General features: G+C 38.0%; 2 protein-coding genes across 3 annotated transcripts in view; one reads left to right on the top strand and one right to left on the bottom strand.

The window, feature by feature from the left end:
* The first annotated feature begins 36 nt into the window (after nucleotides 1–36).
* LOC125233685 (dynein light chain Tctex-type 1-like) lies at nucleotides 37–20,472 on the top strand. 2 transcript variants are annotated; one of them, XM_048139777.1, is made up of 3 exons: nucleotides 37–202; nucleotides 340–508; nucleotides 20,414–20,472. In XM_048139777.1, coding segments are annotated over exons 1-3 (201 nt in total). In that variant the 5' UTR covers nucleotides 37–172; the 3' UTR covers nucleotides 20,416–20,472. The 2 variants fall into 2 exon arrangements, with proteins under 2 accessions (XP_047995734.1, XP_047995727.1); XM_048139770.1 differs by lacking the exon at nucleotides 20,414–20,472 and adding an exon at nucleotides 979–1,155 and having other exon boundaries at nucleotides 39–202.
* The window catches only part of LOC125233677 (histone-lysine N-methyltransferase trithorax), a 36,138-nt gene continuing 23,209 nt past the window's right edge, over nucleotides 8,360–21,288 (bottom strand). The window contains exons 12-13 of the mRNA XM_048139758.1: nucleotides 18,330–18,520; nucleotides 8,360–11,438 (exon numbers count right to left, since the gene is read on the bottom strand). Of these exons, the coding sequence (XP_047995715.1) occupies nucleotides 11,265–11,438; nucleotides 18,330–18,520 (365 nt within the window). The 3' untranslated portion in view covers nucleotides 8,360–11,264. The remainder of the gene's footprint in view (nucleotides 11,439–18,329; nucleotides 18,521–21,288) is intronic.

Genomic DNA, 21,288 nt, shown 5'->3' with positions numbered 1-21,288 from the left:
TTTATGCGCCCTAACTTTTTTTACCGGCCACTTCCTGGCTGCACACATTTTTAAAAAATCTACACCCGAAGTTTTGTTGCAAATGTCAAACTCAAATATAATAAAAACTGTTATTTTGAGTTGAATTCCTTTCGAGACATTGGGTAAAACAGATTATTAAGTAATAAATAAAATGGCTGCACAACAAGACGATGACGAAGAGGTAATATCAAACTTTACGTTTATACATATAACTCAAATATTCTAGCGAAGTGGTAGGTATGATAGAACCTAATCTACTACCCTCAGTCGCAGTACCCACTTCACATTTTATCTGAGTACTAAATTGAATGCTTACAGGATCGGGTCTTCAACGTGGAAGAAGTACAGAAAATAATTAGAGACACGATAGAGCTTATTCTTGGCGGAAACATGTACAGTCATTCAAGAACACCTCAATGGATTGGTTTAATTACCGACAAAACAATGGCAAGGATTGCAAAGCTTAATAAGCCCTTCAAGTATATTTGTAAGTGTTTGACTATTTCATTAATAAATTTAAGTGTTATTTAAGTATAGGTATTAGTGTGCAAGTAACTTAGTTTGTGTTACTTACTCTGTGTAGATATATACTAGTCTCAAGACCGTTCCAAGCATGCAGTTCGCTACAGAAGCGACACCTTCCTAGTGAAGAAGTTTGTATGTAGCTAAATGTACTAATCGTTAGACTTGCTAGTTAACAATTAGGAAGTTACTAAACATTTTCACATAAAGCGAGATAGGTATAAGAACAAATGAAAAACTCATTGTATTTCCGGCGAACTTACAACCATGACGCCATCAGATATTCTCAACCAGTCAACCAATGAACTAAGAAGGAGGCATTTACGGTAGGATTATTGTTGGTCTGGTCTAGTATATGCAGTACATGTAGGATTTAGGCACCTACTAGGTCAATAACGTTTTGAGACAGTTATTTCGTAACATCTGTAATTTCAGTTCGGATTACAATAACCCAGAAGAATGGTAGTGGTTTGCATACGGCTGCCGCATATTTTTGGGATACGGTCACGGATGGGACATGTACAGTACGTTGGGAGAACAAGTATATGTATTGTATTGTTAATGTTTGGGCTTTAGCATTGCAGATTTAAAATAAATTATTTTGCATCGCTCTAGAAAGTATTATTTATTTCTCGATAATATAGAGGCATATTAAATTATACTAAAGCGGACCCCAGGTTCCCATGAGCCTTGGTGAATGCTGGCGTAACGCAGAGGATGACGATGATATTGATGATAGGGGTGAACTTGTTGCTATCACGGCGGCGGTAGCCGGTACATGTTGTGTTGTGGCTTCCAAAAAACGTGTTAGAGGATTAGGATTCACCATTTCACACATGCTTCGAGTGACATAGCTCTGTTTTTAGGGTTCCGTTCCTCAAAAAGGAAAAACCGAAACCTTATAGGATCACTCGTGCGTCTGTCTGAATTTCCTAATTTTCTCTAAAACTACTGAACCGATTGACTTGAAATTGGGCACACGTGTGTAAACCTGTGACCCAAAGACGGACTGTAATTTAAATTAAGAAAAAGGGTTCCGTACCTCAAAAAGGAAAAACGGAACCCTTGTGGGATCACTCATGCGTCTTTCTGTCCGTCTGTCACAGCCAATTTTCTCCAAAACTACTGAACCGATTAACTTGAAATTGGGCACACGTGTGTAAAGCTAGGAACACACTACGCGGACGTCCGTCGTAAATCGACCGCGGACGGGAATCTGGACAATGGAAATACACGTAGCCGTGCAAACTATCGGTCAACGGACGCGGACGTGGCCTTGAGCGCACGGACGTCCGATCGAAATCTGGCTCTCTGGATGTTTTGTTCCGTGCACACTGATAGGTCGCGGTCGCGGTCGTTTTACGACGGACGTCCGCGTAGTATGTTCCTAGCTTTAACCTGTGACCCAAAGACGGACTGTAATTTAAATTAAGAAAAAGGGTTCCGTACCTCAAAAAGGAAAAACGGAACCCTTGTGGGATCACTCATGCGTCTTTCTGTCCGTCTGTCACAGCCAATTTTCTCCAAAACTACTGAACCGATTAACTTGAAATTGGGCACACGTGTGTAAACCTGTGACCCAAAGACGGACTGTAATTTAAATTAAGAAAAAACCGGCCAAGTGCGAGTCGGACTCGCCCACCGAGGGTTCCGTACCTACAAAACTTTTACGTTACTCACATAATTCTAAAGACTGGGCTAGGCTAGAAGTATAGGTTCTCTAATGAGCATAATTGTGTTTAGCGCCACCTCTCGACGAATTCGCGAACTAATTAGCACAGCTTGCGTGAGGTCTTTTATAATGTTAACCAAATTGAACATTTTTTATTTTATTTTAAAGTAGGTGTTTTATGTAAAATTTCGTAGCTATAAATTTCAACACCCTTATTCATAAACGTACACTAAAGTATCCAGCCGATAAAGTTCGTTTGTCCCTTTCTATCACACCAATACGTCGGAAAGGGACAAACGAAATTTATCGGCTTGATAACTTTAGTGTACGTTTATGAATAACGGGGTAAGTAAGTATGGTAAACATCAGAAAGGGTGAGTAAAACAATCTGCAAGGTTCTAAGTTTTACTTAAAGGTTTTTTTAATCTAATCCAAATTTGGTTATGGTAGCTGAAAAGTATACCTACAGAATAGTATAACGCAAGTTTCTAGCGGGAAATTACTAAATAAATATTATTTAGTAAATACATTATCTATTGTTGTATTTAGGATTTACCGAACCAACGTCGGTGTAAGTCCAAAGAGAACAATATTTATTAACATTTCGCTATTACCAATTGGCAGCTGGGATTTTTCAAGAGATTTTGGCGAACTTTGGTCTTTTACAGTAACATAATAAACTTACCCAAAAAATTAATAGTTGATAACTGATGCAACTAGCTACAGTAAAATTATTTTTTATCATGATTAACGGATTATCGATTATAAAGTTAACTATTTGATTAACGGTGCCCAGCTATGAGTATAATTAACACACTTAATTGTAAAAATGTAATGTATACGGATTAGAGATGGGTAGTGAGTACCCGAGAATACCCGTATTTACTCGTTTTTACTCAAATTGATGGGTATAAACTATTTCGCGTGCTGAAATGGAAATACAAATTAGAAATATTGGTGTATTTTGTTATCGACTACTAAGTTAAGTAATCAAATTTATATTAATTTTATTTTAAAGACGTGCTCTCCATACATGTAACTATTTTTCACAAAAATAAAATTCAGAAATTACCAGTGTGTTATACATCATCTGATAGGTCTTTAAAAATTAATTGAATCTTTCTAAAAAAGTTTTTTAATAATATGAACAGTTTTGGAATAAAACGATAATTAAGGCCGAAATAATGTTTATACCTTTTTAACTTTCGAATTCGTTGTTGGAAAAATATCCAGAAACCGTCAAATTATTGGCCATATAATACAAAACACAAAACTAGTACTTTAAACGTCACCAGCTGAGCCATTTTTGAGTTTTCTTTAGAAAACCCTTAATAAAAGGTCGTAAGTGCCACATTAACAATCACTTCCGAACGTCATGCCGTTATCTAGAACATCAATTTCATTGAAGTCTCATACTTTTACTGTAAATACCTGCTTTCTTAAAACAAAACTGCTAACTAAACATTATCACTATTTTTTCTCACAAAGATTACCTTTTTTTCGACAAACTAAGACTCCCATAAGCTTCTAATAATATAAATCTCATTTAAACATGTCCACACAGTTAAAATAAACACGACTAAGTACTTAAATCTCATTTTTTAAATTATTTTTAGGTAACAGTTTATACTCACCCAAATGAGTAAATACGAGTATTTACTCGGTGCTTTGAGTAAATTACGGGTAAATACTCAGTATTTACTCACCCCTACCCATCTCTAATACGGATTAATGAATTTAATATAGATAAGTAATTATTGATATATGGCAAAACGAAGGAAATTGTTTACACCTCCGCAAATAAGTATCTAATGATAATTTTTAATTTACCATGTTACTTCACGTACCTAGGTACTTATTTTAAAAACCCTAAAAATGTCTATTGAGTTTCTGCCACAGACCACCATGTGGTTTCTGCATATATTGCAGAGACATTGCAGAGAGCGCACGCGGACACCGGCGCGGCGCCAGTGGACGCGTCTGTGTGCGTGAGCTAGGTATGCATACAACTACAACTGCTGTAGGCACCGCCCCCCTCAGTAGATCGATGCGATAACATCGATTTAAACTTCCCTAGCATCGTGGCGCCCACCATACAAATTTTTTGCTAGGGAATTTTGATTCTTATTGTACTTGAGATTGAATTCAATTTCAGTTATTCGAAAAATTTTAGAAACAAATGAAATTATATTTTATTTGTTTACATGAGAGTTAAAATTCCATTGAAACCATTATGTACTTTAGAAAGTACATTCGGCGCCACGAGGCTAGATACGAGTACACTGTCACCTACAGTCCGATCGCTTAGTTGCAAATGTGTGCGTCTAGTTGACAAACGAAAACTTCGCAATGTAGTAAAAACTACTTTATTTTTTTACAAAAACAACGTTATTTCTTAGTAATTAAAGTTCAATTTCAAATGCAAGCAATTGGCGTGCACACTTACGCCGTGTCTTGCGTGGGCGACGGTCGCGCGACCGTCGCCGTCACGTCTCATCGCATCGTCTACTTCCATATCGATAAGGTTTGATTTCGTATGCGTCGCATCGCCGTCGCGCGACCGTCGCCCACGCAAGCCATCGGCTTATCAGTCGCGGTCGTCAGACGCGTCCCATAATTTGTTTCAAGCTTTATACACAAGTTTTCCTTTCAATAGCAATAGCTAACGTAACGCTTGGCTTGAGTAATAAAAACTGTATAGTTAAATTAATAAAATATGTATAAGTAGGATATTGAAATCTTCTTTCTTCGTTGAGCCATCACAGCTAACTTTAACTTACAAACGGTCTTAAGCACCTGCACTTCTGAAGGCGCTTAAGTCATTTTTGCTAATAAAAAAAAACCACAACGTTCTATGAACATTGGTCAAGTGCGAGTCGGTTTTCGACTTTTCCATACAAAGAACTCATGAGCGCCTGAACGACTATAATGGCAAAGTTAACGTTTCGCACTTTCAAGACGTTACGTATATATCTCGGAAACGATAAGAGATAGAGCAAAATGGACTTCAGATTTGGGCTTTCGGTGGCACAAATTCTATGTTTTCGTCAACAGACACCTTTTTTTGGACCGATTTGAATAAAATTTTGCTCAGTCAATTTATAAACGGTCTTAAGCGCCTCCTTTTTAGTAGGAACTTAAGTCATTTTGTACAAATGAAAAAAAAATTGAACAAGTTCTAAAAAGAAAAAGACAGAAATGAATTTCTTTATACCTGTCCAACTCGCTTACACAATTTTAAGACGTTTAGTAACTACTTGCAGCGGCAGTGAGTGAAATTCGTAATCTGAGTTTTTTTCTCTTAAGTCCGACTTACGATTGACTGTAGATTTCTAATAGGTTTTCCTGTAATCTACAGGGAGAGGGCTATCTCGTGTATTTTTTTGAAAATTTTACGCTAAGTAGTTTCGGAGATAAGGGGGGGGAATGGTAATTTTTTGCTTATTTTCTTAAATTACTTCTAAATTACCAAAACAAAAAATATAAAAAAAATATATTTCAGATGCTGATAAAATGCTCTTTCATTTGATATGTAACACAATATAGTTTTAATAACTTTGATTTTTAATTTTCAATTTTACCCCCCAAAAGTGACCCCTGTGATTAAATTTCATTTAATTAAATTACATGTCCGTCTTTGGGCCACAGGTTTACGTACGTGTGCCAAATTTCAAGTAAATCGGTGCAGTAGTTTCGGAGAAATCGGCTGTGACAGAGGGACAGACAGACACGCGAGTGATCCTATAAGGGTTCCGTTTTTCCTCTTTGAGGTACGGAACCCTAAAAAGGGTTCCGTAATACCTCAAAAAGAAAAAACTCCGTCTCCGTCTTTCTGTCCGTCTGTCACAGCCAATTTTCTCCAAAACTACTGAACCGATTCAACTTGAAATTTCTCATAATATCGGGGTCACTTGAATAAGGTACTAGAGGAAAACAGTTCGACATAGCTACCTGTCTCTGAAAGGGCGGCTAACATTACCAGGCCGTGCCAACATTAGGTACCGGCCACACCAGACCGTCGCGTGTCTCGGGGCGCGCACGGGACGTCTCCGCCACGCCGCCTCAGTGTAATTTAACGAGGTGGCGGCGGCGCGGTGGCGGCGACGGGGCGCGGCGTCGCTTGAGGCGCGTCTTACGTCTTTCCTAAATGTACTGAGGAGACGTATTTTAAATTACACTGAAGCGGCGCGGCGCAGGCAGCGCAGGCAACTCAAGCGACGCGCCGCTAGCAGACACAACACAACTCGAGCGTCGCCCAGGTGGCGCGCCGCTTGATATATAGGATGTATTATTTTATCAGCAACAAAAATATGTGATGATATTGAATTAAGGCAAAACAGGACATATAAACGCTCTCCATTATTTCCTCCCTGGTTTATACCTATGTACTTATTATTATTATCAATATCTGTGTCGCACGTCGCACCGTTTTGCTTTTTTGGCATGTTTGTTTTTACCAACGCAAAAACGACGGAGTGGTATAAGTTTGACGTGTCTGTCTGTCTGTATGTCTGTGTGTGTGTGTATGTCTGTGGCATCGTAGCTACCAAACGGATGAACCGATTTAGATTTGTTTTTTTTTTTGTTTGATAGCTGAATTAGTCGGGAGTGTGCTTAGCCATGTTTCGTGATAATCGGTCCACTGTGTCGGGGTTTTTTTTTCTATTTTTTTATGTTGTGGTTAGGTTATTAAAGAAACAAGTTGAGCCTTTCAGTTGGTCAAAACGGCTAAATTTAATTTGCCACAAAGAAAGACGTGGTATTCAAAACTGAGATCAATTATTAGCCAAAATATCGAAACGGTCCGACACAGATTATTTCATCATTATCCTGATTGAGAGGAAGTTTTTGAGAAGGAAACAATCGGGAGCGAAATCTCGATTTTTGTATTTTTCATTAAGTACGCAGGATTTCTCGCCTGAGCAGCAATTGTCCTTATCGCATCAAATTTAGGGGCGGGGTTTTAGTGTCTAAATTCGTACACTGAAATAAAGTGATGATACTATATAATTTGATAAGAATTTATTTTTAAAACATTAAATAATGGTTTGATACTATATATACTCGACATTCAATGTCGATAATCTAGTGAAGTGAGAAGTTATTGATATAACAGAATTTTGCACAAAATAGGCTCACCCCTTTGATGTTAAAAACGCCGCCACTCCAAAGCAAACGAACCGCACACGAGCAGACGACATTGAATTCTATTGCGCGGCGCGATGGTCGAAAGCCGCGCCCGCACCTGGCCGTGTAGGTAGCCAAGAGGCTGCACGTGCTTTTTCCTTTGAAATCGCCGACAACGCAGCTGTGAACGCAGGTGCCGCCTTCCGCTATCTCTTTCATTTATATTTCTGTTTCAACGGTTAGCCGTTTGCCAACCGGCAATGAAGGTTGTTTTTTATAACAGAGTTCAAAAAAAGGAGGAGGTTCTCAATTCGACTGAATGTTTTTTTAGGGTTCCGTAGTCAACTAGGAACCCTTATAGTTTCGCCATGTCTGTCTGTCTGTCCGTCCGTCCGTCCGTCCGTCCGTCCGTCCGCGGATAATCTCAGTAACCGTAAGCACTAGAAAGCTGAAATTTGGTAACAATATGTATATCAATCACGCCAACAAAGTGCAAAAATAAAAAATGAAAAAAAAATGTTTTATTAGGGTACCCCCCCCTACATGTAAAGTGGGGGCTGATTTTTTTTTCATTCCAACCCCAACGTGTGATACATTGTTGGATAGGTATTAAAAAATGAGTAAGGGTTTACTAAGATTGTTTTTTTGATAATATTAATATGTTTCCGCAACAAAATCAGCCTGTATAATGACGCTTCGCGCCGTGTTTTCGCCTCTTATGTGTAATTTAGATTGCGTCCGCGCCCCGTCCGCGCCTCGTCCTCGCCACGCCCGCGCCCCGCCACGTCCGTTGTGTTTATTTTAGACGTAAGACGCGCCTTACGTCCTTCCTATACAAAATGTACTGAGGAGACGCTTTTTGAATTACACTCAGGTGGCGTGTGGCGCCGACGTCCGTTGCACGCCCCGAGACACGCAACGGTCTGATGTGGCCGGTCCCTTATTAAGGGGTCGTTGGCACGGCGCGGTTATATTTTCGAGATATTAACTTCATACGAATTGAAACAAGACATTAAGCACATTTTAGTATTTTTATTTTTGGTAAAATTTACCACAATACAAAGTAATTATAGAAATAAATAAAATGTATAGACAGGTCATAGAACTATGCATTGTAATAGTGGTGCTTTTAAAGCAATCAATATAATAATTTATAATAATATTAGGCAAAATGGCATTGTGTACTTTAAAAATAAAAGCGTTATTTTTAACACAGAAAATAATATCAAGATTAGACGTTTATATTTACGCTTCATACAAAGCAGATGTTTACAATTAGAAAAAATCACTTAGTGATATTTTGTTGCTCAGATAGATATTGTACAATAAAATGCACAATGCACATTAAACAAGGAATTGTAGAAATCAATCCTATAGGATAGTCTCATTAACTTCATGATTATTATCAGTATTGAGTCAAAATAAAATAAGGCAGATTGAAGAATAAGATAAAACATAATTGAATTTTGTTGTTAGTCTCTTAAGTAATATTAAAAAATTAGATGTTATTTGTAGGTATCGATTATAATTCAATGTAAGCTAACTTCGACTAACTGCTGTATCAAAATGTAAAAAAAATAACATCTTATTTTATGAGAAGAAATCCCGCCTAGTTTAAAAGGACGATGATATTCACTGGACTACTAGCTGATACGTAGCTTTTTTCTATAACTATTAACAAAGTTGTATGGTTAAGCATATTTTATCGTCACAATGAAAAAAAATTACTGTACTTTAATGAACATAGGGTTTTTAATCGTAATAGTATTGTAGAAGAGCTTATTTAAATTATTATAGTCACAAAAAAGGGGCTTTGCTTTCTTTAATACCTAATTTCTCAGTGTTTATTATTGCTTCGGAAAGTCCTAACGGCAATTCGCCATAATTATCATCATGTACAATCATCGTCGTCTAATCTAGAAAAAAAAAACTATGTTCAATGTGTTCAACACTGTCGAATAGATTTTCCCTTTTGACTTTGAATGTCCATAATTATTTCGTAACTGGATTTGCAGTAGGCAGTTCTGTATCTAATATATTTATAATATTGTACAAAATTTAATTTCGCCTAATTTTATCTGCGCTATTTTTCAACTATAGAAATACTTGTTGACACAATTATTTTAATACTGCTATTGATAGATGAAATATCATTAATGTTAAAATTAAAGCCTATGGCATCCAATACATTAATTCTATTGTTTGCATTGCATATTAATGTGTTAAAGCCACTAGGAATACCCGTGGTTTCGCTAGCGATTAGCTGGCTAATGTGATGAGCTTCAAAATTGTGATGTATACAATCAGTCTATAAATGCGTAGTCAACAAAACTACTTATTCTGTGCCAAACGAATAATATAAAAAAAATGAAACTATTTGATATTTTTCCGTTAATAAATGTTTAAATAGCAATAATGTGCTGCAATATTAAAGCTGACAAAATGTGCATTTTCTGCTAAACCGTACAATGTAACTGGGATTGTTCAACAACCGCTCGTGTTCCATATACTCCCATCCTACAACGCTTCCGCTCTCGGCACTCCCGCACACCAAATAACTTATATATATACACACGTCAAATATACTTGTTAAAAGTACATCTAAACTATGACTACAATAAAACAGTTTGTCACTTAACTTTATTATTATGACAGATAATTTCTCTTATTTACAAATCATTTCGCTATACAATATCCATTTAAAATTACTAAAAAGTAACATTGTACTTGAAACGTTGCTACCGTTTTAAATATTCTAATTTAATTTTATATCCCTAATTACCTCAGTTTAATATGTACATGTAAATAGTTGAAGTGAAAAAACATTAAAACAAATTTGAGGAACAAATGTACACTATCTCCTATGCACTAACCATTCTCTGTGCCTGGGTCCGAACCCGGCAGGCCCGTGCTTGAACGTATATCACATCAAAGTACTTTAGGTAGATACTTAAGCCGTTCGCGAACCTTTAAATCGATTTATAAATAATAAAACTTAAAATATATTTACACAATAAACTTATCACAAAATAATATTCTGAATCAAAAATAAGTCCAACTTATTATATAATCCAACAATTCTAAACACTGGGTAGATTCAAGAAAGAGATCATAACAAGATTCATGAAAAACTTTTAACATGTATAATTTAAATTGACAAAAGTCTGTCAACTAACATATGAAATGGAAATCATTAGATCAGATATGTGAATATGACTTCTCACATTAAATACATAAACCTGTATTCGACCCAGTATTTATATATCATGCTAATATTTTTTGAAATCTGAGTAGGAATATAATTAGATGCACATAGGTTAATTTCCCTTTATCAGAGGCGAAATTATTTGACTTGGTCGACCTGTCATAGTAAGTTAAAAAGGTTCCAAAACCTAGTTGTCAGTATCTTAAAATTTTTGTAGCAATACTTTGGAAGTAGGACTGAGATAACTCATTACGACAGTTCAATAGTCCCATAAAAAATCAGACAATTATACCTCACTATCGCAAAACGCACGCGTGCCTACACGCTTAGGTTCAAATTGGTTTTCTTATTTAGTCATTTCGAGATCAATCGAATTTCCTTCATTTAAATTTACACATTTCATTAGTCCCAATTGCTATAGTGACGTTAATATAGTCATTAATTCCTCTATATTGTGTTATGTACTTACGTCTAATTCAGTTATGTACTTTAAACATTATGCTAATTAAAGCCGCATCGGCTCACTTGACAACATACTCAATTGTCAGCTATTATTATATTTATGAACTTTATAATAGTATCTTAGAAATTATTATAATGGTTCGTTGCACATATTTTTATTTTTTTCCAGCACATACTACACAGCAATTATGTGTTTCAAAACACTTTCCATAAAGTACATCATAATTGACACAAATTACCACTCAAATTTAACACTTAATTTAGATATTTGCGGCATTTTTTAGCGCCGCATGTGCAAGGTATCTTGACCTCTTCGAATGGGAATTTGTAGTCATAAGTCAGTTCTTCGCCAATACTGATGCGTCGCAGTGCAAATATCAAGATGTGTTTGTGACCGTGGATATCTACGACGCGTGAGTAACAGTTCGGCTGAAAAGATAAAAGTTTATTAATGTGGAAACTGGTCGCTCGAAACACGCAGTAAAAGATATTAAACTGAATATTGATAACAAAATTATAGATTCCAATTTTGAAGTAGCAACAGAGTTCGAAAAATTTTTCACCGAGATACCAGCATTCACAACTAAGGATTTAAATTCATCACCCTTATCTGCCGTCACATTATTAGAGGAAAACGTTCCTGAGTGTTGTAGAGACCTTTATTTTGAACATGTTTGTACCTCAGATATAGTAAAGGCATTTAAATCAATTAATGTCAAAAAAACTAGTGACCTCTGGGGGTCTCCGTCCATGCCGTAAAATCCTTAGTTGAGGTTGTAGCGCCTGACTTAGCAGTTATATTCAACAACAGTGTTGACTGCGGCGAGTTTCCTGATCTAATGAAACATAGCAAAATAACTCCTTTATTTAAATCCGGCAGCCACTCTGACCCCACTAACTTTAGACCAATATCTGTGCTGCCAACTTTCAGTAAAATTTTTGAAAAATTAGTTCTTTCTCAATTAGTACGACATTTTAACGTTAATAATTTAATGCATAATAAGCAATTTGGCTTCACACGGGGTCGCTCGACAACCGATGCTGGTGTTGAGCTAATTAAGCATATTTTAGATGCCTGGTAGGAGTCACAAGATGCTTTAGGTATCTTTTGTGATTTATCTAAGGCCTTCGACTGTGTTTGTCATGAAACATTGATCAGGAAACTACATTATTATGGAGTCAGAGGATCAGCACTAGATTTACTCAAGTCCTACTTAAATGGTAGAATACAAAGGGTAGATGTCAATGGACAGAGATCAACTGGGTCATTGGTCTCTATGGGTGTACCACAGGGATCAATATTGGGGCCTTTCCTGTTCCTTATCTACATAAATGACTTGCCATTCCTTGTAAAGACCCACCATGATATAGTATTGTTTGCAGACGACACCTCACTTATTTTCAAACTCAAACGACAGCAACAAGCTCACAGTGATGTAAACAATGCTATCTCTAAAGTAGTGAACTGGTTCAATGCTAATAATTTATTATTAAATGAAAAAAAGGCTAAATGTATTAAGTTTGTCACTAATAGTAACGTAAGGAATGAGCAAACAAGTGTCGTTGTGAAGGATGAGGAATTAGAACTGGTAGATAGTACAGTTTTTCTTGGTATAACTTTAGATTCTAAACTTCAGTGGGGTCCCCATATTGTTAACCTCTCGAATAGACTTAGTTCTGCAGCTTTTGCAGTGAGCAAGATCCGTCAGTTAACAGACGTGAAAACAGCTCGATTAGTTTATTTTAGTTATGTAATGTAGGTAGACTTAAGTTGGAGAAATATGAGATGTGGGTACTAAGGTTGTTCGCAAATAAATGGCGTAAGAACAGACGTGCTGGTTGTATTACAGTGGCTTACGAGTTGGGATTTAAAGTTTATTCACAGTGATATTGATAAATATACGTAAAACAGTGTGCTACAGTGAAAGGCAGTGAAAATAACAATATAAACAATGTCGATAGGGAAAATGAGCGAGTTCGATGTGACGAACGGATCGTGGTCGTCATATGTGGATCGTTTGGAGATGTTTTTCCTTGTGAACTCTATAAAAGACGATTTAAAATTGCCAACTATGATTGCTGTGATGGGAAATGGGGCGTATGAACTACTTGTGAACCTGGCAAGCCCTAAAAAGCCGTCGACGATTACTTACCAAGAAGCTATAGAGTTGTTACGTAATCATTTACAACCAACGCCATCAGTTTTGGCTGAAAGATATCGGTTTAGACAACGTCGACAAAATACCGGCGAAAATATTGCTACTTACGTGGCGGAATTGAAAAAACTGGCTAGAGAGTGCAAGTTCGAGTCGGCCCTTAATGATAACCTTCGCGACCAATTTGTATGTGGGTTGCGGAGCGATATCATACGTCAGCGCTTATTTGCGGAAGATACACTAACGTATACAAACGCGATAAGGATTGCGACTTCCTTGGAGGCAGCGGAAAGAGACTCTGCAGCGGTAGAACCATCGCCGGGCACCGGGGCGAGCGGCGCGGGGCAGACGGTAGCTGCGGTACATGCTTTGGCGCCAGGAGCGCGCGGGAACCAGGCGCGCGGACCGCGAGCCGCAGGCGGCTCGCGCGGCAGGAACTTTGGCAGCACGGCGCGGGGAAGCGGTGCTAGATCGTACACGGTCGCGGAGAACGGCGGTCATGGCGCAGGCACCGCTTATACTTCAGCAGGCGGCCGGGACTGTAAAGGCTGCGGGTCGACAGCACACTACACCAATTGTCGATTCCGAGAGTACATCTGCAGTTTGTGCCGTCGTAGGGGGCATTTGCGACGGGTATGCCCGGGCCGTAGTGAGGGCGGTCGCGGTGGAAGTGCCCCGTCAGGAAGACTTCATTATGGCCAAGCGGAGGGAACGGAAAGTTCGGACCGGGAGGAGGCGACCGCCGAGGACTTTCACCATTTGTGTTTGAGTGACTATGGACCGGTGAGTGTACCTATTACCATTGACGATCATATTTTGCTACAAATGGAAGTAGATACGGGCTCGGCAGTATCATGTATAAGTAGCAAAATCTATAAGAAACTTTTAAGTCACTATCCTCTCGAAAACGGCTGGTTGACACTTAAGTGTTATAATGGAACAAAGATCAAGCCGATAGGAGTAATTAAACCGAAGGTTAGTTATGATAAACGAGAAAAATATTTAGAATTGTTTGTTATCGATGGGGGCACCACTCCATTGTTAGGGAGACAGTGGTTGGCGGAGTTAAAGATTAAAATACCTGAGTTCAGTGATTGTAATAATGTAAAAGTTGTTGACCTTGGAATGTCTAATGAAATCAACAATTTACTTTGCAGGTATAAAGAACTGTTTAGCGGCGGGCTCGGGCGGTATAAGGGCGGGCAGGCAACGTTGCGCGTGCGCGAGGGCGCGGCGCCGGTGTTCCACCGCGCGCGGCCGCTGGCGTACGCGCTGCGCGAGCGCGTCGACGCCGAGCTGGACGCCATGCTGCGGGACGGCGTCATCGAGGCCGTGGACTGCTCCGACTGGGCCTCACCGCTGGTGCCGGTAAATAAAGCTGACGGGTCTTTGAGAATATGCGCCGACTATAAATCTACACTGAATCCTGTTTTACTAATTGATCGATATCCATTGCCTAAAATTGATGATTTGATGGTGAGCCTTAGCGGAGCGTGTTATTTTTCTAAAATAGACTTATCTCAAGCCTATAACCAGATCGAGCTAGATGAGTCAAGAAAATATACCGTTATAAACACGCACCGTGGTTTGTATAGGTATAACCGTCTAGTGTACGGGTTATCGTCTAGTCCGGGAATATTCCAACGTATAATGTGTAATTTGCTGAAAGGTATTCCTAATGTGGAAATATTTCTAGATGACGTGATTATTGGGGGCAAAACAAAACAGGAACACTTGCAGGCCTTAGAGGCTGTGTTCAGTAGGTTACATGAGGCCGGTTTAAAATTAAAAAGTAGCAAGTGCGTATTCTTAGTCGACGAAGTCCAATATCTCGGGTACATAATAAGTAAGGACGGTATAAAGACGGATCCAGCTAAAGTCGAGGCTATACTTCGGGTACCGAGGCCAAATAATGTCACAGAGCTCCGTTCCTTCTTAGGTATTATTAATTTCTATGGGAAATTTATTAAGAATATGAGTGAAAGGTTAGTTCCGTTATACAAACTTCTAAAAAAGGAAAAGCCATGGGTTTGGTCTTCTAACTGTGAGCGATCTTTTAAGGAAATTAAGACAATACTAGCGAGTGCGGAAGTACTCGCTCATTATGATCCCAAGAAACAGCTGTTTGTTACCTGCGACGCGAGCTCGCGCGGCGTGGCCGGCGTGCTGACGCAGCCGGGCCCGGACGGCCGCGAGCGGCCCGTTGCCTACGCTTCGCGCACTCTTAATGACGCCGAGCGGAACTATTCACAAATACATCGCGAGGCACTAGCTATCATATTTTGTATGAATAAATTCCACCAGTACTTATATGGACGGCATTTCACTTTACGTACTGACCATAAACCGCTTGTGTCAATTTTTGGACCTAATACCGGTATACCGACTATGGTAGCTAGTCGGATGCAGCGATGGGCGATTATTTTATCGGCCTACTCGTTTGATATAGAATATGTGCGAACGGACAATAATGGCGCAGATGGTTTTTCAAGGTTACCCGTTAGTAACAAGGGTCAAGACAAGTTATCGGCACCGGAACAAACTTATTTGCATTTTGTTCAACAAGCACTTCTGCTGGATTATAATGAAATTAAACGAGAAACCGCACGCGACACATTGTTGTCTAAGGTTTTAAGTTACATTAGGGACGGCTGGCCTGAGTCATGTGAGATTTCGAATTTACAACCATACTTTAATAGGAAAAACGAGTTATACGAGGAGTTAGGGTGTGTGATGTGGGGCCCTAAACTGGTAGTACCGGAAAAGTGTAAGGATAAAATATTAACTATGATTCACGAGCCTCACATGGGAATTGTTAAATCGAAGGCACTCGCCCGCAGTTATGTGTGGTGGGCAGGGATCGACGAGGCCGTGGAGCGTGTGTGCCGCGCGTGCGCGGTGTGCGCGGCGCACGCGGACGCGCCGGCGCGTCACTCGCCGCGCATGTGGCCCTGGCCTCACCGACCCTGGTCGCGCCTCCATTTGGACTACATGGGCCCTATAGGGGGTAAAACTTATTTAGTCGTAGTGGATGCGATGTCTAAATGGATAGAAGTTTTTAACGTCACTACTACAACAGCGGGAGGGTTAATAGATCGGCTGTGCGAATTATTCAGCAGGTTTGGTATACCTAAACAAATAGTTAGTGATAACGGCAAGCAATTTACTTCAAAGGAACTCGAGGATTTTACAAAGTATTGCGGTATAGAACATATATTTACAGCTCCTTATCATCCAGCGTCAAACGGATTAGCGGAAAACTCGGTTAGGACCTTGAAACGCGTTATCCGTAAAGCTTTGCAAGAAAACCAAAATGTAGAGAGGGCATTATGGGCTTTCCTTATACATTACCGGAATGTGGAACACTCTACTACTGGCGAATCCCCGGCTACGCTCCTTTTAGGTAGGCGCTTACGCACGCGCTTAGACGCAATTAAACCGGACAGGGAGGGTCGCGTGCGGCACGCGCAGCAGCGGCAGCAGGAGGCGGCGGGAGGAGTGAGTAGGAGGGTGGACATCGAGGACGAGGTCTGGTATAGGAAGTACCTGAAGGGGGAAAAATGGTATTCGGGTCGAATAGTCGATGTTTTAGGACCGAGTAATTATAAAGTATTAGGTGATGATGGTGAAACTGTACACAGGCATATCGATCAATTACGGAAACGGTCAGTTGATGGTAGGTTATCTATCGCAGCTACCACGGCAGCGATAGAACCATCCGTCACACTGGGCGCGAATTCTCAAGGGCATCGCTCAGTAGTGGTGGAGACACCGGCAACACCGGAGAGGGTCCAGGCGGAGACGTCGGCGGCCTCCGCGGACGAGTCGCGCGGCACGGAAGAGGCGCACACCGCCAGCTCTGGCAGCGCCTCTCCGGCATCACCGGAGTGGCGCCTTGGTTCGCCTCACGCTTCTACACCCGCCCGGGCTCGCCCAATCCGTCAATGTCGGATTAATAAACCTAATTATAAGATTTAGAGTGTAAAACCTGTTAAACCCTTTAACCACCTACTGCTTCAGGACCTTGTGATATAAATCCTATTTTTCGCCGTTACAATGTTATGGTAGGTATAATTAGTCAGGAACGTCCTAAAATGGCGTTCGTTCTCACTTAACTCAATAGATGGCGGTTAGAGGGTTCCTTAAAATATTTGTGCATAAATTTAGCGTAGAGGAGTGTAATGTAGGTAGACTTAAGTTGGAGAAATATGAGATGTGGGTACTAAGGTTGTTCGCAAATAAATGGCGTAAGAAAAGACGTGCTGGTTTTATTACAAGTTACTTTCACAGCATTATGTCATATGGTATTTTACTTTGGGGCAGTGCTTCAGAGATAAATACCATATTTATTCTGCAGAAGAGGGCTATTCGAGCAATATATAAAATGAACCATAGAGACTCTCTTAGAGATAAATTTAAGGACATTAATATAATGACAGTGCATTGTCAATATATTTATGAGAATATTATGTATGTACATAAAAACATTTGTAATTTTAAGAAAAACTGTGATGTACATAATATAAATACTAGAAATAAACATAAACTCGCGGTGCCCTTCACACGGCTCTGTAAAATTAAAAAATCATTCATGGGTAATTGTGTTCGATTTTATAATAAACTTCCGAATCATATTACTGACTTGTCAATTAATAAATTTAAGAATCATGTAAAGCGTGTACTCATTTCCAAAGCTTATTATACAACACAAGACTACATGAATGATAAAACAACGTGGGATTAATTGTTATTCGAAATGGTTTCTTATTTTTACGTTTATTATTATTATTATTGTTGATGAAATTAATATTGTATTTTTTTGGACATTGGATTTTTCCTAGAAATATTCTAGACATGTATTTTTATATATACATATACCTAATTATATATTTTTTGTTTAACGATTATTTTTATATGAAATTGTATATTATAGACTCAATATTATTATGAACAATAATTTACAACAATAAATTGCTCTGATAATTAGGTTAGATTAAGATCATAATATATAATTATGTAATGAACTATTCATAAGAGCTTGTAACTAGGCCTACATGAATAAAGATATTTTGAATTGAATTGAAAAGTTTAAGTGTTATAGAAAATTTCTTGAACTAGTTTAATAGTTTATGGATAATATAAATGTTAAAATGTTTTCACTTACGTCACAAGAATGATTTATAAATCTCGCAGCATTTCCTTTAAGAGTTGCATCTACCACCAAGTTGTCATCGATCCGGAACATATAGCAGCCGCCAACGCCACGTCGACCACTCATTGCCTCGTACCGTTTCTCGCGTTGGTCGGCCAATACAGCACGAATCACTTCACCGGCGTATTCAATCACCATATCACCTGTAATTACAAACTCTTAATGAGGTGCTGAGCAGGGATTTATTACTTGATAATAGCTTAAATCTACTAGCTAGCATCGCCACTATCGGATGAAGCCGGGATCATGTACAAACTGTATAGTAGTATAATTTAGTGGTAATATACTTTCAAATTTCAATATAGGAGTGACATCGTCACTGAGTGACAAAACCCCTTCTTTCAGTAACAATAAAGATTAAAAAAGAAAAAAAAACTCTTAAAGTAGTCTGTATGTACGTTAGTTAGAGTGACAATGAGAATATACTCCTTCGCTATGCAGGCAATTCGTCTTTGGAACGATCTCCCTCTCGCAATACGACAAGCACATGCAGAGCAAGTTTTCCTTCAAACGTCAATTACGTAAACACTTCTCGCAGGTACACCAACGTTGTTAGACAGTAATGGTTAAATGGGTACTATATATATGTATATTATATATTTTAGTTTATGTATGTGTATGATTGTACTTATTTATGTATGTATAATTGTATATTGATGATGCATATAGTATTTAGATAGTGACTTATATCTATTTAAATTTCTGTTTTATTTTCCGCACCAATTGTAAGTTTCTGTTTGGTCCAATGGTTGACTGGTAGAGAATGCCTTAAGGCATTAAGTTCGCCATTTGTACTTTATGTTGTGCAATAAAGGTTAAATAAATAAATAAATAAATAAAATATAATGATATAACTCGTGTAGATTTAAAACACTCCCTTCGGTCGTGTTTTAATTTATCACCACTCGTTTCGAACTTCCTTTTTTACGCACTTGTATCGTAATGTACTATTCGAAAAAACACCTTCTGTACTGAAATAGTACATTACGATACACGTGCGAAAAGAAAATTCCTTTTCTACGCACTTGTATAGTAATGTACTATTTAAGCGGGTTACTCACGCAGTTATATCGACTTAATACGTGAGTAACCCGCTTAAATATGTCTGAGTCTCGGATTTTCATAGACTTATCATCCGATTCAGATTTCATTTTTAGGGTTCCGTACCAAAAAGGTACAACAGGAACCCTTATGGTGCGACTCTGTCCGTCTGTCTGTCCGTCTGTCACATTCCTAAATATCTCGAGAACTACTAATGCTATCAACTTGAAATTTGGAATACTTGTGAACATTGTAAACCTCTACAAATAGAAAGTATAATTTTTTTAAATATATTAATTTTAATTGTAGAAAATGGCCAAAATGAAAGGGGGGCAAACTGTAAATTTCAAGTTACTAGGTCAAGTGGGGTATCGTTGGAAAGAGCTCAAATTGAACGTAAATAAGCTATTTTTTATAATTTTTTTGTTGTGGAAAAAAAAAGAATTTTGAAGGAAAATGTAAAAAAAATACCGTTCCCCCCCCCCCCTTATCTCCGAAGTTTACCAACGAAAAATTATGAAAATTTTAGTAAACATTGGTTTTATGCTATATATATTACAGGAAAAATATAATCGTGTTTGTATTTTGAATACTTTTTTTTTAATTCACAAAAAACTTTTCAGATTTTTACTTTCAATTTACCCACCCTTGCGGATGTATATCGTACTTCAAATTAATACGAGATGTTACGTAAACCATCTTCTGTCCAATAAAGTAAAAACTGTTTAAATCGGTTAACATTATAAAGAATTATCCCTGAAAAACCAGGTCGCGCAAATTAGTTAGCAAATTGACCGGGAGATGGCGCTATACACTATAATACTCATTAGTGCCTATACTTTTGTCTTCTAATCAAGTCATTAGAGTTATATGAAAATATGAGATTATTTTTACTAGGTAGTTTGAAAGAAAGTTTGTACGGAACCCTCGGTGGGCGAGTCCGACTCGCACTTGGCCGGTTTTTTTTTATTAACCAAATATTACCTTTATTGCAGGACCTATATAGGTACTACCTTCCAAAACATAAAAATATCATTCGACGAATGCTGTAAAGTATTCGAAATGTCGGGATGAATCGTAAATTCATTATACGCGATAATATAATCCCTTCCCAGTTTTATTTCATAAAAATATCAATTTGATTTAGTTAATACATATATAGTTACCAATACCTTTTCTACTGCATCAGAGTTTCAAATAAATATCTATTCTTAGAAGTAGTCTTTTTCTTAATTGAAACCGTTAAATTAAATCGTTCTCTAGGGAGTTATGAAATGTATAGTACCGTGTTTTATTTTATCTTTTCAAATATTTTTTGTATTGCAAGTGTGATGAAAACCATTAAGTGTAACTCAGGGAATATTGCAAACTCGAGTCTTTAAATCGCTCCGGCTAGCCGTCGTGATTTAACTTACTCTCGTTAGCAATATGTATGTGTATGATTTTTTTTTAAATATGTATTAATATTACTTAAATATTGTTTTAACATGGAAATAGGTGTTATACATTTGTTTTAGGCTTATAGAAGTATTGATGTGACATAAAGTCCTTACAAGGTTATATCAACGAAAACGTCATTCAATATGTGTCACAGGTCCCATCCCATGTTAAGTGAACGGCCTGGGTATGTTCTTCCTTGTCAAATTGACCTTATTGATTAGTATACCTAGATATTTTTCTGGCACGAACGACAATTTGTTAGTGCTTGACAAAATAAAAACATCGACAATCCTTTTATTGATGCCTTACATAAGGTTATTAATTATCCCTAATAATGATCTCTAAAATCATGCATACAATCATATAAGAAATTATGTAAACTATTAAAATATGGTTCGTTTTATTATTATCGTCCATTTATTTTCAAACA

The sequence above is a fragment of the Leguminivora glycinivorella genome, chromosome 1 (assembly GCF_023078275.1).
Source record: "Leguminivora glycinivorella isolate SPB_JAAS2020 chromosome 1, LegGlyc_1.1, whole genome shotgun sequence".
In the NCBI taxonomy this organism is placed as follows: Eukaryota; Metazoa; Arthropoda; class Insecta; order Lepidoptera; family Tortricidae; genus Leguminivora; species Leguminivora glycinivorella.
The sequence above is the reverse complement of the archived record's forward strand: the minus strand, read 5'-3'. Positions and strand labels throughout refer to the sequence as shown.

Coding starts and splice junctions, on each gene's coding strand:
- LOC125233685 (XM_048139770.1), top strand. CDS start 173: ATGGCTGCACAACAAGACGATGACGAAGAG. Junction 203..339: donor AACAAGACGATGACGAAGAG/GTAATATCAAAC, acceptor GAATGCTTACAG/GATCGGGTCTTCAACGTGGA. Junction 509..978: donor TAAGCCCTTCAAGTATATTT/GTAAGTGTTTGA, acceptor CTGTAATTTCAG/TTCGGATTACAATAACCCAG.